Source organism: Alexandromys fortis, unplaced genomic scaffold, assembly GCF_014885135.2.
Source record: "Alexandromys fortis isolate MF-2015 unplaced genomic scaffold, M_Fortis_MF-2015_v1.1 scaffold_416, whole genome shotgun sequence".
Lineage (NCBI taxonomy): Eukaryota > Metazoa > Chordata > Mammalia > Rodentia > Cricetidae > Alexandromys > Alexandromys fortis.
The window spans coordinates 133613-151895 of record NW_026068294.1 but is presented as its reverse complement, the minus strand read 5'-3'; the positions used below and the strand labels follow the sequence as shown (position 1 = coordinate 151895).

Here is an 18283-nt window from a genome sequence, read left to right as displayed (position 1 = left end):
ATCAGCTACACTCTATAAAGCAGTCCTGTCTTCTGGGTCTTGGTGTCCTCATTGGCAAGCAGGAGAAAGTTATTGGCTCCTGAAGCTACTGTAAGCACGAAGTAATATGTTACTATATATGTCTTCTTTTCAGTCTTTCCTCTTGCGTCATTTACATAGCCAAGCAAGGTCCATGAACGCAGGTACTCACTGGCACTTGCGCATAGGAGCCCTGTGGAGAACAGACTCATAGACCACTGTAATGGGATGTGCCAGAGCAGAAGTTCTCAACCTCGGGGTCGTGACCCCTTTGCCAAACCCCTATTCCCCCAAGTATTTACATTATGATTCATAACATTAGCGAAATTCCAATTATGAAGTAGCAACAAAATAATTTTATGGTTGAGGGTCATCACAATATGAGGAACAGTATTAAAGGGTCACAGCATGAGGAAGGCTGAGAGACACTGAGACAGAGTCGCCACATCACCCAGGGCACTGTTAGAAATGCAGATCTTCTAAGCCAGGCTTGCTTGTTGGTAAAGGCAACCTCAAGGTTGAGGTAGGAGGATCACAAAAATCAAGCCTGCTCTGGCCGCAGGGTCAGTCCAGAGCCAGCTGGACAATAGACTGAGGTTCTGGCTCAAAACAGAGGACTGGGAGACAGCTCATAGCAGCACACTTGCCCAGTATAGTGAGACTCCTGGGTTTGATCCCTAGTGCCTACCATCACAAAACAAAGCGAACACAACAATAACCAACACAAAAAGGAAAGGTATGAAGGCCCTCAGACTTGCTCTTTAGGAACTAAGCAAGTTCTCTTGCTGAATCCAGAACTCTGCATTTTGGCTAGATTGGATGGCCCGTGAGCCTCTGGGACCTGCCTGGCTGTCCCCATTCCCAGCTGGGTTACAGACATGTCTCCAGTTCTAACTTCTGTGCAGGTCCTGGGGATCTGAGTGCAGGTCCTCATGCTTTTGTGGCAAACACTTTACCTAATGAGTAGTCTCCCCTACCCAACTTCTTACACTTTTTTTATTCAAAGTGATATCCTCCTTATCTGACCTATAGGTCAAACTACCTTGGTGAGTTGTATGTGGAAGCATGTAACTGGCTTGGGAGACACATAAGTCACTATGGTTAGGGGCAATGCAGAGTCAGGTTCTGCAGGTTTGTATTGAACACACAGCAGAGTTAAAATTTCTGAAAAGTTGGGAGGGCTATCAAGAAGGTTGGAGTGCTTCCTTGGTTACAAGTATTCTTTAGACTGTCAACACAAAAAGAGGTGGATTGTTAATAGTTTGGACAAACCACTAGAAACTCCAATGTATGCTATAAGAAAACAATAGACAGGATTATCAGAAAACAGGGGAGGATATTTTATTTTACAAACATTTTGATAGAAAAAAATCAAACCACAAGTAAGGAAATAGTGAGGAAAGCACAGTGCGCACTAAGGAACGATGAGACATTAAAATAAATCCTTCACACCATATGCATCCTGACAAGTCAGATTCTCTTAGTACTTTTCTATTACTGTGATAAGACACCATGACCAAGACAATTTATAGAAGAAAGTTTGTGTTTACAGTTTCAGAGGTTTAGAGTTCACGACCATAATGAGGGGCAAGACTTTCATGGCACTGAGGTAGTAGCTGAGAGCACACATCTTGATCCACAAATGTGATGCAGAGAAGGGGAACAGGAGGTTGTAGGCTTCTGAAATCCCAAAGCCCACCTCTAGTGACATGCCTTCCCCTCTAACAAGGTCTCACTTCCTAATCCTTCCCAAATAGTTCCACCAACTGGTGACTGAGTATTCAAATATACGAGTCAATGGTGGGCATTCTCATTCAACCCACCACATTCTTCTCCTTGGCCCCCAGAGGCTCGTGGCCATATCATAATGCAAAAATGTGATTACTGTGACTTAAGTGATATGTGTATACTTTTATATGACTGATAGACTCGAATGTTTCTAACTCCTAGTCACTTTTTATGTGATCCAAGCATTTGACATCAAGCTGCATTTACATATTTAAAAGAACATTTTGAAATATGATTTTGCTATGTAGCTCAGGTTGGCTCTGGATTCTCTATCATCATACTTTAGTCTCCTGAGTGTTGGGATTATAGGAGCTAAAGCTGCTTTTAAAATGCCATTGGTAGTTCTTTAGTCCTGGCCTTTTATCAATGTTAGGAGAGGCCATGTACCAATTAGGCACTTGCTGTACTAGTGAGATGTAGTTATCCAAATACCCATGGAAAATGAGAACATTAGATGACCTTTGGCCTCTTCTATTGTGTTTGCCTTCACTGCACAGGATGGTGAAACTTGTATTTATTTTCTTTCTACTGTGTGCCATATATGACAAGGATGTAACATACACAGTCCTGAAATAGGACTTCATTGCTTTTCCTGGAGACAACATGAATTTTATTGAATGCTCAATATTCTTGGCATTTCTGCAGAGTTTGCCTGAGACAGCCACTCTGGAAATAAGTGTGGCAGTTCCTCAGGAAGATAGGAATTGATCTTCCTTGGGATCTCTCTATGCCACTCTTGGGGATGTGCCCAAAAGTTGCTTCATTCTACCACAGGGACACTTTCTCGGCCATGTTCATTGCTACTCTATTCATGATAGCCAAAGATTACAAATGGTCCTGCTGTTCCTCAACAGAATAAATTGATATAGTAAATGTGATACATTTACAAAATGGAGTATTACTCAGTCATTAAAAAATGACACTATGAAACTTGCAGGCAAATAGATGGAACTAGAGAAAACTTATCCTGAGTGAGGTAACCTAGACCCAGAAGGATAAATATGGTATGTATTCACTGTTATGTGGGTACTAGCTGTTTAAGTCAATGATAACAAAAGCAACAATTTATAGAACCCCAGAATGTAGTTATAGATTAAAGGGCTAGAGGATACAGATAGATCTTGTTAGAAAAGGGAAATAGAAAATATAATATACAATTATAATTATGGATGGTGGGGTGGAACAGAGCAATCAAGGAGGGAGAAAATACAAGTAGGAATAACTAAAATTTAAGGGTGCTCTAGGGGTAATATAAAAAACTAATACAGTAATAACTTCCTAAAATATGCATGTAAGAAGGTGATCTAAATGAAACTGACAAACATGGGGGAGATGGAATCACATCTTTTGTCATCAAATAAAGTTTCCAGTACTGGGATTGGGTTACATCTAATTGAGTTGTTGGCCAAAGGAGTACCATGGGAACTCCCAAAAGACCCAGAATGTTGCCAAGATGTTTCTTTCCACAAACTGACAGCAAGATCCCATTGCTGAAGACAACATCTATACAACTCATTGAACATGAAGAAGTAAGGCTGGTGCCTACATGGAGTCTTCACCCCTGGTACAGGAACATACTTCCAAAAATAAAATATAAATACTAAGCCAGCCACACACCTTTTGATCTACCATGGTGTCCTGTCTATAAGATCTGCTAGTACAATGGTGGCATAAAGTCTGTGGGAGTAACCAACTAATAACTGATTTGGCTCAAGGCCCACTCCATTAGCTGGAACCCATACCTGATACTTGGATGATCAAGGATCAGACTAGCCCAGGGACCTAGGGTAAATACTAATGGTCAAAAAATAAAAAAAAACAAACAAACAACAACAAAACCCTTAAGTGATACAATGACTTCTATTGATATTCTGCTACATTCACAGCTCAGTTTCTTGTTCAATTGTCATCAAAGATGCTTCCTCCTGCAGCATATGGGAACAAATAGAGACCCACAGCCAGGGAGTGAGAAAATTAGAACACACAGCTCTAAATGGAGTGTCTCTATCAAATCCCTCCCCTCAGAGCTCAGAGAAGCCTGAAGAAGAGGAAGCAGAAAGAGTGTAAGAACCTGAGGGTATGGAGGACACCAAGGAAACAAACTCAACGTGGGCAAAGCTCATATGAACTCACAAAGACCGAGGCAACACGCACAGGGCCTACATGGGACTGCACCAGCTCCTGGGTACTCGTATTATTGTTTCCAGTTTAGAGTTTTTATGGAATTCCTGAGTGTGCGAACAAGTAGGTGTCTGATTTTTGTGCCTTTTTCTTGGGATCTTTTCCTTCTGTTGGTTTGTCCTAGCCAACTTCGATGTGATAGCTTTTGTTTTATATCATCTCCTAGAAGCCTGTTCTGTTCTAATGAGAGACAGAAAGGGGGTGGATCTGGATGAGAGGGGAGAAAAGGGGAGGAGAGAGAAGGGGAGAAAATGGGAGAGTAGAGGGAAGGGAAACCATAATCAGGATATATTATGTGAGAAAAAAATATATTTTCAATAAAAAGAGAAAAAGTGTGGAGCGGTGTGCTTACCTTCTGCCCACTGCTGGGTTGGACATTTGGGGCCCCTTCTGTTGTTAATTTTTCAGCACCTATCTTTTGTAAATTTTCATGAGATTTCTTTATTTGGCATTTGTGTGGCAATAGAGGGCAACTGTCAGGAAGTCTGTTCTCTTCTTCCACCACGTAGGCCTGGGACTGAACTCGGATCATTAGGCTTGGTAGGAAGAGCCATCACCTGCTAAGCCACCTCTCCAGCTCCGCGGTCTCTCTTTAATATTGTCACCACTAACGATCCACATGCTTCAGACAATAATTTACTCACAAATGAAAGACGCAACCAACTTTATTAATAACCAACATTTTTATTAGAGCAGTTACAGTTGTGGAAACTGTACATTATACATTTTGGTTTCAAGGATTATAAATTAAGGAACTCACCGGTAGGGAGTTCTTTTTCACAGCAAGAAACTTTAAATAAACAAAGTCATGTTTTAAAGTACATTGGCAGACTTCATGTGCTGTCCAAAATGTAGAGTACAGTATAACAACCTATTAGAAAGATCCTTCATGGAAAATACAGCTGTGCACGTTTTAGAAAAATACCCACAATTTGAGCTTTGTTTTAAAAAAGCTTATAAATCATATATATATTTATAAATGGAGCCAACATGCTCACTTATAAACATCCTTTAGTTCTCTGTTGCCCATTATTTTCAAAGCATTACACATTTAAATAAAGACTTAATAAGATTAAATATTCTATTTTCTTAAAAAAAAAAAAAAAACAGCCTTCCCAGCATAAAGAGCTACAGGGGTAAGGAAGGATCAGGGGGAGTGTGGAAACCCACACAGGGATTTAGTTTGTTCTTGAGTAAAAACGGACTTTCTAAATTTAAAAGTCAAAGCAAAATGTAAAAAATAAATATACAAGTTGTAATATCATTTTCATTTGCTCTCTTTCTGCCTTATTTAATCCATATTGGTCACACCCAGGAGTCTTAATATATTGCACTTCTGCAGACAAAGAAAAACCACCGCTGGGTTACTGCGCTGCAGGTGACGAAGCATGCATCCCACACCTGTGCTGACACAGGGTCGCACCGTCTCTTTTGCAATGAGAAGGCAGCTAAGGGGGAGACTTGGCTGACACCATGACATCATGGCTAACATCTAGGAAGAGTCCCCCTCACGTAACACCTTCAAGACACTCAGGCATACCCTTCCTCCCCTGATTTCTTTTTAAATAATTATTTTTTATAAAGATCACATGATTTCTCTAGGTAAGCATGCTTTTGATTAAATTATATAATAGAAAAAAATTTCAACATCAGAACAAAACAGGACAGCAAGAGACAAATATTTAAAACAAAACCGTCTACATCTTTAATATCTAAAATAAAACTATAAAACAGGTTTGAAAAGTATTGAAGGCAGAGAATCGAGGAGCAGCGACTTAACAGAGCTTCACCATCTACCTGAACGCATTCACCCAAAATTTGAGGCGGGGAGGGTGAAGAAAGAGAAGAGGAGCTATTAATAGCATCTTGCTTAACTTTCATGGGAATCAACATAGCCACTGACAAGATTTTATTTGGTTGTAACATACGTCAGCAATGAAACCGAACCCTCAACCGCTGATTACTGCAGTCCATGCAACTACACTTCTTAGTATGCTGCTGTCTCTCCGCTTTTAAAATGAAGCCCCTCCTGAGGGTGCCAACCATTACCTCAGCAATGCTGAAAACACTTAAAATAAATTATTTCTTTGGAAGATATAACACCTTCAGACCACTACATTTTAAAGATAAAGAGCCTTGTACTGGTTTAGAAAGAATAAACAACATGAAAATGATGTATTGCTATTAAAATAAACACTATTTTTTTTTCTCTTTCTTGAACTAGTCTTTCGTTGTTGCTTTTCCTTGAGATGCAACCTGTGTGTTTTCGTCCAGCCAGGTCTGCGGGTGGAAGATGACTATACAACATATTTTAAAAAATACAGCAAAAAATGAGCAGAGTCGTGCACAAGCAAATGAAACGTTCCCTCCCAGGACATTCCAGGCGACGCTCAAGCAGCAGGTCACTGCAGAAGAATCACTGCCAGGTGACGGGTGATGCTGCTACCTACTTCTTCTAATGAGAAAGGAGCGAACGTTGGAACCACGCCCACCGCAACACAATCTTCAGACCGCATTCCTTGGGCCGTCTTCTCTCCCCAGCTCCCTACTAAAAACGTCAGATGGTAAAATAGTAAGGCAGCTGTTGACTTCCATCAAAAAAAAAATTGCAGGTCCATACATTTCCAGTTTAGTCACACTCTGCTAGGACAGATGGAGTAGCCGATGCCAAGGACTCCGCTGGATGGGGCTGCTTCAGCAGATTTTAAAAAAGAATCGGTATCAAGCTTTGCTCTCCAACACGGCTGCATGCTTCAGCTCTCAGAGGACCCCCAAAGACACAAAGCATTCCCGGGGGGAACTGAACAGGTCCTCTGGCTGAATTTTCCAAGTGTCATCTCTCTGGTGAGCCCATCCCAAGCCTCCTTGCCTGAGTGTGACTGGGGTGTGCCGTTTTAAGGGCTGAGGACACCACGGCAGAACTGTGGGCTAACTCCACTAGTTGTCATGACTTCACTGAAGGGTCAAAACAGTTACAGCATTAAATAACCACAGAGTCACATTCAGGCACAGTAACATGAAAGACAACTGCTAAAAATTGCAAATCGGAATCGGAGAAAACAACGCTACTGTAATTTTGTATAGAAATTAAGGCTCGTGCTTACCTCTCCTAATTCCAATCAGGTCAGAAAGTGAACGAAAAGAATGGCCAGCCCGATATTCAACAACATGACCAGGACAATCATGATGGAATTAGGGCCCTGAAGGAGAAAACAGAACAAGACAAGCCCAGTGTTTCCATCTCAGTATGACTGTTTTACCCAAACCCATTTCTAGAACCAAGTACCAGAAATATAAGCATATGAGCATGGATGAAGAAACTAAGGCATGAAAGACAATCTGCCCTTCCACAAGGTGTGAGCTAAAGGCAGTAATGCTACGCTTAGGTGGCCTCACTGTACAGCTTCCCCTTAAAATCAATCTAGAGTTGAGCTAGGTTAAAGAAGTGTTTTCAAGTTGGGTGTGGTAGCGCACACCTTTAATCTTAGCACTGGGGGCAGAGGCAGGGAGAGGTCTGTGAGTTCGAAGTCAGCCTAGTCTAGTGAGTTCTAGAATACACAAATACATCTCAAATTTTCTTTTTCTGCTGTAACTCACTCTACTTATCTCACACGGTTGGTGGCCTCACTGGGAAAGGCCTCTGGAGAGCTGGGAGCTCGTGGGACACAGATGCACAGTTGTCCTGTGGGTACAGCAGACTCAGAAGAGAAGGGCAGTCCCTTATCAAGGCAGTTAGAAAATAATAAAACCCAAAGAATTTATTCCTCCAAGGAAAAATTCAGGACAACACTCAAGAGAGGTGTATTTGTTTTTTTATAGGACTGGTGTATCCTAGCCTGGCCTTGAACCATGATGTAGCTGAAGGTGACGTGATGATCCTCCTGTCTATACATCCCTCTGTGCTGGGATCAGGTGTGTATCACCGGGCCTGGTTTATGTGGTGCTAGGGACTGAACCCAGACCTTTGCCACGCTAGGGAAATTAAATTACTAAAGGAGTTATAGGCTCAGCCCGCAGTGAAGTTTTCTTAGCTCTTGATTTTTTTTCCAGAACGTCCTCCGGGTCCTACTCCCTCCTTTAAAACCACAAATGAGAAGTTGAACACGTCAACCTCCAGAAGCTATTTTTCCAAGTCTAACTCTTTGTTTCTTGACTCATAAGCAAATCCCTGTAGAACTAAGTATACTTAACCCAACAGTGGAGTCCTATCTCGATAAACATTACTAGAATCAGTACCAGTCTGGTTCCACAGGATTCAGCAGTCAATGGTAGTTCAATCTTTGAGAGTCTGACCTTGAGTAGTTTATTTTAGGAATATTTAAGCACAGTACAATTTGGAAAAGAGTTTCCTGATGATAATGAACTCAATCTTGTATGCACAACAAAGCTTACGACTTAACCACATTGAAAAACTCTTTCTGCAACCATAAACGATGGTTTCAGTAGATGAACTGAGAAGAAAGGCTTAGGGTAAGGGTCTGGGGGAGGATCCAGTGTGGCTGCAGCCACTCAAGATAGTGCAAATGGTACCAGTCACATCCACTCTTAGCCCCCGGGCAGAAAACTGTGGATACACCTCTCCACTAAAGAGACAACCCTGTGTGTTTCACACTCCTGAGCTCCCAAGGACCTCCGTGCCACCTCCTCTGCCCATGTGTGTGCTCAGCCTGTAGATACCATAAGGGGTCATTGGATCTACTGGTGTTACAAGTAGTTATGTGCTGCCGTGTGGGTGCTAGTAACTGAACCCCTGTCTTCTGCAAGAACTGCTGAGCCATCTCTCTAAGTCAAAATGAATTGTTCTAATTAAGTTTACACAAAAGGAAGCAGTTACACTCTGTGCAATAAATACGTTTCTATTGAGACAAGGTTACAGGGGCGTCAAATGTGCCTTCTCTGACGACAGGATTGAACAGTTAATTAGGAAGTCTGGGCAAATGTTCATCTTCCAGGCCAGAGCTTAGCTTAGGTCACCCATCACTGACTGAAGGACATCCCTACCCTGTGCTCATGGCCACGGCTCTCTGGGGGAGGTCAGGGTGCCCGGTGTCACATTCTGCTGCCATCTGTTGTGGCACTGTTACCGTTCCACCTAGACTCAACACCACAGTATTTGACTTGGTCCTCACTGTGTTCTAGTGCCTGGCTCTTGGGGTGTCCTCTTCACCCATGCAGCCAGTGCTTAAGGAGAACCCACAACCTCCCTGCACCTCTCTAGGTGCTGGTGGTCTGGATGTGGAACAAAACAGGTGACCTCCCTGCATTAAAAAACAAATGAATTGCTAGTAAAGTATATGGGGACTGAAAACAGGGCCTTGTGAAGGAGGGACTGCGAGGAAGAAGTCATTCCCCCTTCTTAAGACCCAAGTAGATGGAAGAAAAACAGAGTTAAATGCCAAGCAGTAGACTAAGCATCTCTAAGTAGATTATCACTTAGTTTTTAGTTGTTCTTCACATGAGATTATTAGTTCCATTCTAGAGGGCTTCAGGAGGATAAGTGTATTAGAATATTTACAGACTATTTATGAACCAAGGATTCTTTAGAGCCAGAAGTAAATGTCAGGCTGTTCACTTGGGCGATTAAGGCTGTTTTTCTCTAATTCTGCTAAAGCTCAGGCCTTAGTTTAAAACACAACTTCTAATGAAGTTCTTCTGTGCAACATTTCCCTCTATACCCCACAGCTCTCAGAGGAAGAAAATCTTCCTAACTTCCAGCTACTCAATCAACAGGTGAGCCAGGCATGATGGTTTGTGCTTAAAATCTTAGCACTTGGAAGGCTGACGCAGGAGAAATGCATCAGTTCAAGGCTAGACTGGGCTACAGAGTGAGGCTGGCTGCAATAAAAGAGTTCTATTCTATGCAACTTCTCAACCAGGACAAGCTTAAGAGATAGACACTCGTAAGAGCTCAAAATACTGGAGGCAATCTTCCAGTATCCCATTTGAGCACAAACAATACAGAAATGTTATGGCTACTATATGCTTTGATTAGACTGTGTTCTTAAGTGTGCAGACAACTTGGGATTTGCTTCAATTTTGGGCGAGTACATTTAATTCCTCTCACAGATAGTGGGTGCATGAAGGATGAAGAAAAGTCTATTGGGTTAGAACAAAACGGTATGGAGTTCAGGATCTAACGAGGACCCAGTACAAACAGAATCAGAGTGCCTTTGAAACCAGCATCAAAAGCTGAAGACAGGGCTGGGTGTGTATTGCAGGGCAGAATTCCTACCTAGCCTGTATGTCCAAGGAAGGCCTTGGGCTCGATGCTCAGTCCCAGTAGCAGGAAAAACAAAACAAACTGAAGCTGTGCACGCATCTTTAACTCCCAGTTCACAAACCCTGGTATGGGGCTGTGAGTTTCCATGAACTCTTCTGAATTGATTAGTATTCGGCATTTGTAGACAGACTGTCTTTGGTGGAATTTAGTAACTTATTTACTATTTTTCTGCAAAGTTTGGCCCACATCGCATTGTACTTGTAATTTGGCATCAAAGAATAAGAATAAATGCTTTATCTAGAATGAAAAATACATTTGTATTTCCTACTGAACACACACATATTTTTTCCTGTGTATGCACTCACTAATACTCAGGTATAGTTAGCCTACCAATAGAGCTCCACTTAGGAAGCAATTTTAAAAGCTGACTCAGCAAAGATGAGAGTAGACCAGCAATGGAGACTCTAGCAGCAGCAGCCGGGTGAAAACGAAAACCTAGCATGCTGTGTTTAAGTAGCAGCTACCAAGCCGCAACCTTGGTTTTCTCCAGACACCTTAGGCAGGACACTGGGCGAAAAGCTTTACAGTGAAGTCCCATAAATACGGCTGTGGTGGCCAGTGGTGGCTTAAAATAGCAGAATGAAGGGAAGCTCAGTCCTGTTTGCCCAGACTGACTGCGGCAGGTGCAGCACAGACGCTAAGCACAGATCAGACGAAACCTTCAGGCAGTTAGGAAAATAAAACAGAGGATGTAAAATATGAGACGATGCCCGGCTCAAGTTGACTGTGCAGGGGCCACAAGTTTCTTCGGGAGGGCTGCAACTCCTGCAGGAGACTACCTCCTACTTTCTATGTTTGTTAAGTCATTAATTCCTTCTAAGTGTTAGTCTATGTTCCCGAAGATTTTCTACATTTCCAAGGTGAACATGGAGAAATGGAATGTACTGAACCATTTATTAACTATTTATATTTCAGCCAGTATGTTGTTGATAATGATAATAATAATGGCCCTCGAACATTCACTCTGCCCAGTACTGCATTAAGAACATAGCAATTTCCCCAGCTGCTCACCAAAAGTACTGGCTGCTTTAATATGGGCATGCTCTACATGCCTGCTTTTGTGTGGGTATTTCTGTGAATTTCAAACTGCTCAGTATAAACTCTGAACTTGTACAGTGCTCTCGGTTTCTCAGAAGAGCAGGCAGCACTCTGTTAGTTCAGTGGCCATTCACTGACGACTCTAATAGTGATGCGTCACTTCCTAACTCCAGACGAGGGCTGGCACTAGAAATGAAGGACGGCTTCCGGATGCTATTCGGAAGGCAGCATTTTCACACCAAGGGCCAAGTCCATCTTGCCTTCCAGATCTGATGGTTATTCACAGGGCAGCCTACAGTTTAAGGGAGATGCAGGGCTGCTAAGGCCATCTCATATGTATGTAGCTTGGGTTTTGATCAGTGAGCCTGAGTTGGACGTTGCATGGCTTACTTCATGAACCAGTAGATTGAACACATCAGTAAAACCTATGCTCTTTCTAAATACAGCGGTAGTGCATTTACAAACACTGCTATAGAGAAAGGTTTATAGGTAGTAGCAATATTTTTTCCTCATCACAGATTGATGAGGGAGATGTTGGGCACATGTTTCCACTGTGGCATTTGAGAAATTAAATGTCCTACTGGACAGGCAAGATGTAACATTGATGAAATGACACTGTTCCGATTTGCCCCTTGCTAATCAGGCAAATGGTATATCCATGAAGCCCAATTCATAAATATTCATGTTGCATGTCGGAGAAGTCATTGTTTCATGCAATGAATCAGCAGTGGTAGAATTATACAATCAGATAATGAGGTGTATCACTGTTTGAACATTTTTAAAAAATAAATGCTTGCTAAATACTCAAATGTCCTACATTGGTCTGTCTTAAAAGCCATTTATTTCCACAGAACTTGACTCTTAGGAAGTTATTAGTCTAGCGCGATCTGATTATATTTAACTAATGAAAAAGTGAAGAATGAAAAAAAATCAATATTATATATATATATAAGCAAAAATTAACATAAGTTCATTTGAAAGGTGAATTTTAATTTTTTAACCCTATGAACAAATGAAACACAACTAAGAAACTGATGGCTAGTCTATAATCTATCTACTTGGCCAGGATTCCAGCTTAAACTTCTGTATACATGTTTTTGAAACTGCTAGTACCCATCAAGAGGCCATGTCTTACTTTCTGTGTATTTCACAGTGAACCTGAACACCCAGAGGCATATAGGACTAAGCTAATACATTAATTTATTTAAATCAGTCACTTTAAAAAGGATTCTAAAATAATTCAGATCCCATAAATTCTACAGAACATGATAAAAATCTCAGCTCCATATAGTTCTCACCAAATCCATTTCATGTCAAAAACATGTAGTAGTCATTTATCAATAACACAAATCTTACTGGCCAAGACACATCAACAAAGACTAGTATCTATCAGACTGCTGAGTCTGGGAATACTACACCCGGAGAAAGTTATAAAGTAATTACGCTGTTATAAAAAAATTCTTATTTGGGAAGAAAAGTGTTCTTATTGCAGAGCCAGGCTAATTAAGCAAAATACAGGCCGCACATTTATAAGAATTTCCAACGGTTGCGAGTGCTGCTCCTGTGTAAAGGGCCAAAGGAAGACTCAGAGCTCCTAGCTGCTACGCAGAGAGGCACTGGCTGTGGGCAGTGGCCATGTTTCTCTTCTAGGGGCCACTGAATAGGTGATTATGAACTTTGCCAAGACATGCTCATAAATGCTTGCTAACTCTGAGACCATCCTGGGCTGGACCAATCTGAATTCTCTACAGTGGGTGGCTGAGTAGGCTCAGGATTCCTGCCCAGAGAACACTGCTATCTTGAGTTATAAACATCTTCTACTCTGCTCTAACAATCCAGTGAACCTTTGTCACCTTGGCTGTTGTTAAGATGTAAAACCACCCACCCCACACTGCTCCCTCAACCACCCAAGGGAAGGGCTCTGGCGAGACTTACTGAATTGACTTCTTTTTCTGAAGAAGGGCAGGAATCACTGCTTGCTGGGTTCTTTGGTATAGCAAGTTCAGACTTCTTGGCTTTTGGCTCAGCTTTGCTTTCTTTGGCAACTGATTTTGTCACAGATTTAGGGGGACTCCACTTGTTAGCCGACGGCCTGTGTACCAATGCTGAAGAAGACTGGCTGGCTCCACCGTCATTTTCCCCATCTTCTGGAGGATGCTGAGGCGTGTTCAGTTTCACATAGTAGCCGTGATACTGAGAGTGCAGCTCCCCGTTGCTGGGGTTGGGGACGTGATGGCGGCCAGAGAACTTGGTTGCTCCGAGTTCCTTTGAAGGAGCCTTTGATGTCAAGGGCTTATTGACAATGGCTGTCACCTGCTCCTCAGTCATGCTCCTTTTCTCTTGACTGAGTCTTGCCCCTGAGCCGGGGTTTTGTTTCTTCATGGGTTTTGGGGAGGAAGGCTGGGGGGAGTGGCTCTGTTTGGGACTTGCTTCAGGGGACCTGGGGGGTGTGGTGCCCTTGCGATAAAAATGCGGGGATTCCTTTGGGGATGGCGGCTTTTCTGGTACCTTCTCTTCTGGATTTTCTTTAACGTCTACCCCCTCCTGAAATCTTTGTTTGATATAATCAGGGCCTGGAAATGAGAAGAGAAAGGAAAGGAAGGCGATAAAAAAGTAAGTTGTAAAGGTCTACAATCTGGATGGCTATTGTTTTGCTAATGGAGATCAAGGCCCCTCCTTTTAAAGGTATTTAGAAGGTGTGAGCACTTTTCAGTGTCTAAGGAAAAGATTATTGCTGAAAAGCACTTTCAAGATAAAACTTGTCACTATTTTAGAGTTTACTGACATCCGTAAGAGGTAGAACATCTTAGACTTGTCTAATACTGCTATCATTTCTTACTGGAAGAGCGTGGTGCTTGGTGTAGAGCAGAACTCATGTTGGCAGGACTGCTAAGCTGTATAATGAAAATACAGACAGCATGAACTCGAATAAAGAAATAAACTTCCTTTCGTGTGATCGGAAGTCTAAAGGGATCTGCACTGTGCAGGGAGAGCCTGCTGAGAGGAATTTTTAACCATGACTACAACCTTCTGGTCAGGAACAAGCTCGGCCTTTATTCTTTAGAATAACTTCCGTGTAGTCCATTCACAGCAGGGACATGTTACCGGCAGTGTCCATGACAAGACGGTCATCTCTGGCTCTACACGTTCAGGTTTTGTGTAGCATTTTGTAAAATATACTTCAGGAACATTTATAATACTTTTTTTTTTAAAAAATCAATTCAAAATTATTTATTTTTGAAAGTAGAGACTAGAGAAATGCCTCAACAGATAAAGTGTTTGCTACGAAAGCATGAAGACCTAGGTTCAAGCCATCAGAACTAACATCACAAAAGCTGGGTGTGGCTGTGTGAACCTATAGTCCCAGCACCAGAGAGTTATGATAGACAGACTGGCTCCTGAGGCTTGGCTTCGCCTAACTGGTGAGCCCCTGGTACTAGTAAGACCTTGTCCCAAAAGGTGGTGCATGGTACCTGAGGGATGACATGATACTGGTCTACACACACACACACACACACACACACACACACACACCCCACACACAAATTTTATAAAAACCCAGCCCTACTCTTTCTTTCTTTCTTTCTTTCTTTCTTTCTTTCTTTCTTTCTTTCTTTCTTTCTTTCCTTCCTTCCTTCCTTCCTTCCTTCCTTCCTTCCTTCCTTCCTTCCGTCTCTCTCTCTCTTTCTCTCTCTCCTTTCTTTTCTTTCTTTTGGTATTTGAGACAGGGTTTCTCTGTGTAGCCTTGGCTGCCCTCACTCTGTAGACCAGGCTGGCCTCGAACTAGAGTGCCGCCTGCCTCTGCCTCCTGAGTGCTGGGATTAAAGGTCTGCACCACCACTGCCCGGCTCCACTTTTTCTTTATATTGAACACCCCATGAAATAATTGTGTGTGCGGCATAATGGCACAGGCTGTAAGAGCTTACTGATGCCGAAGGTGTGTGTGTGGGGGCAGCTAGGGAGTCCAGACAGCTCTCAACTGCACTGGCTTCCTTCTGAGCGTGTCAGTTCTTGGCCCTTCCCATAACCACGACATGTGCTACCACTCTAAATCTCACGAAGTGAAGTCAAAGGCACACTCAGTGGACCTGCCATCTTCTCGTAAATGGGCGGGAGGTGACACACGTTCACACATTAGTAGGAGAGAAACCAGAGCCCCTGGTTTGCCCAGCGAGTCAACCAGCTCTTGTCAATACTTCACTTTCATTCCCTCCCTGTGTCTAACCCCATCTCATTCCCAACCAACCAAAGACACACAAAGGGGCCGAAGACAAATTATCCTTATCATTAAAATACACATTTACACTTCGACGTGTTCTTCCCTGAGTTAGCAAATCATAGTGATATGGTTGCTATTTATCTTATAGTTTTTTTTTAATTTTGTTTTTCCTTAAAATGTAAAGCCTTGTCCAAGTCACAGGAAGTAACTATTATCCCCATTCTCCTGATGTGGAAACAGCTCGGATTGCTGAGAAACCAGGTCACACAGCTCCTGGGATCCTTTACGATAAAGCACAATGCCGCATGTAAGATGGCATTTTTTTCTTTTTAATTTTTTTGAGATTATAATCACAACATTTCTGCTTTCCTTTTCCTCCCTCTGAGCCCTCCCATATACCTGTCTCTAGGCTCCTTCAAACTCGTGGCCTCTTTTTTCCACAAATTGTTATTTCATACACATATGTATATATCCCTAAGTATGGTTAGATTGAGAGCTGTTAAGTCTGTATAATGTTCCTTGTGTTTATGTTTCAGGGCTGACTGTGGCACTGAACAACCAATCGCAGTGCTCTTCCCTGGGGAGGACCTATTCCCAGCCTTCTTCAGTTACCTGTAGTTCTCTGTGTAGGGGTGAGGCCTCCTGGGCTTTCTCCATCCAGTTTGGCATGTCTACTGGTGTCCCCCTTGTTCAGGACACTTTTGGGCTCACATTGGTGAGACTTTCTGAGAATGTACCCTTGCGGATGGATTCAGTCGTCATAACAATTTAACTTCCACTCTGCAGAAGATAAACCCAACCCTCAGCCTTCAATTATTCCTAAACTTGCCAACGATTGCGATTTCTTTTTTGAATTTGGTAAGTACCTTCTTTTCTTTTCTGTTGGAGACACAGTCTTACTATGAAGCCCTGGTGGCCTGGAGGTCACTATGCAGACCTCCTTGCCCCCTCTTTTGAGTGCTGGGATCAATGGTGTGCACCACTATGCCTGGCAGTTCTAATTCTCCTATTTAAGTGGGAAGGGGAACAAGTTCCTGGTCTAGAAAAGCATTTCACTGAATGAGGAAACGGGGTGACTAACCATGCAAAAGGCCACGTCTTTGTTTCTGAATTCATCCTTGGTGTCCCTGTTGCTCTACAGGGAGCACAAGCAGCCTGGGCACAAGCAATACCATTCTCCATTGACAGACTCCTGATTTGTTTATTTTAGTTGCTGAGTACTGAGCCCAGGGCCTCACGCTGTATGCAGAACTATAACCCTACAAGCTCACCTGTACTTGTCCTGCACGGAGAAACCTTTTATAATTCTACTGCATCTGTAGTTTTACAGGCCCTCCTCCTCTGTGATCTCTGCTCTGAGCCAGCCTGACTCTTGCACCCTACCTATTTTTCCCTTTGCCAACCCTCCATCCTTCTATTCAGTGTCACTAAACTTGTTTTTACTTGGGCTTCACTGCGACTCGATTTTATAGCATTCCTGAACATACCATTATAGGCACCGTAGTGAATGCACCGTGCAAGGATAATTACAATAGTCAAGATTCTTGGAGCCAACAGTTCTAATTTAATCTACACAACACGGAACGGATTATACAAATGACTAAGTACTTAGGACTTCAACCCAACAGATAAGCAGAAACTTATACTTACAAAAAGAAAACTTGCCAATATCTTGATATCAAAATTAAGGCCTATTTTAATAATAAGGCCTATTAGCATTTAACTTACATATACATACAAGAAAGAGTGGAAGATACAAGAGACACTGGCAAGCATCAGTTACACATTCTAAAAGATGGAAGGAAAACACCAAGAGTCACTCGACTTTGAGAAGTAAAGGTGTCAAGAAGTACAGGCTTCGTTTGGAAGGTGTGAGGCTGTGACACTGCCCTTAAGGACTGGATTTCTCTCAGGGACCACTGATACACTTTCATGTGTCACAGGCAGCTGATCTGATCAGAAGTAGACAAGGGAGTTCCCTGATACATCCTAGCAAAATGACTCCCCATGGAGGATGGGGTGGTGCCAACATCCACAGCTGCAAGAGACTGTTTATTGGGGGAGAAACTTGGCCCATTTAGCAATACTGGTCCAAGACCACACTTAAAGTTATATACTTTAGTTTGAGTGTGTATAATATATGGATGTATATATACATATATCCACATATATATACACGTACATATAAAACATTTGAATATGAACATATTTTCAAATGCTTTTTATAAACACTTAAAAAGCAAAAACAAAAAATGCAACATTCTTTACATTTATACTGAATTGATACCTATGAATCTTATTAGGAGGTTAGGTTGAGGAAGCTGCAATAACCGTGAAATTCAAAATGTGGACTACACTGAGTGTACTTCCTGAATTAACTCCCAGAAACCGAACAAGTCCCATCTGTCCCCTATAGAAGCCTGCCTACTGTTTCTTCAGACCGCTGTCTCGGGAGTACTAGGAAAGGTGTGTCTAGCATGGCCCCTTGAGACTACTCTAAAACTTTTCAGAGATGTTGAGCTGTGTCTATCACCTGGGCTGCTGGTGTTGCTGAAAACCTGCTGCGTTTAACGACTTAGCAGAATGGTGGAAACACATTGGGCACCAGTGCTCAGATTAAAACTGCCTAGCTCTGTGCATTGGAAAAGGACTGCTCAAGGAACACATCGCTGCAGTCCCACAGTGGTTCCTACACTCGCGTGGTCTATCAGACATCCCAGAGGTCTCAGTGTAATGGAAAGCAGAAATCTGAGCATAGA

The 18283-nt window shown here is 42.4% G+C and overlaps 1 protein-coding gene across 3 annotated transcripts in view; it reads right to left on the bottom strand.

Moving 5' to 3' along the window:
- Positions 1-5083: 5083 nt before the first annotated feature.
- Jph1 (junctophilin 1) overlaps positions 5084-18283 on the bottom strand; it is an 81634-nt gene continuing 68434 nt past the window's right edge. Inside the window, exons 4-6 of one of the 3 annotated variants that reach the window (XM_050132436.1) lie at positions 13241-13878; positions 7092-7187; positions 5084-6942 (exon numbers count right to left, since the gene is read on the bottom strand). In XM_050132436.1, the coding sequence (XP_049988393.1) occupies positions 7107-7187; positions 13241-13878 (719 nt within the window). In that variant the 3' untranslated portion in view covers positions 5084-6942; positions 7092-7106. The remainder of the gene's footprint in view (positions 6943-7091; positions 7188-13240; positions 13879-18283) is intronic. The other 2 variants (XM_050132439.1, XM_050132437.1) reach the window with 2 other exon arrangements.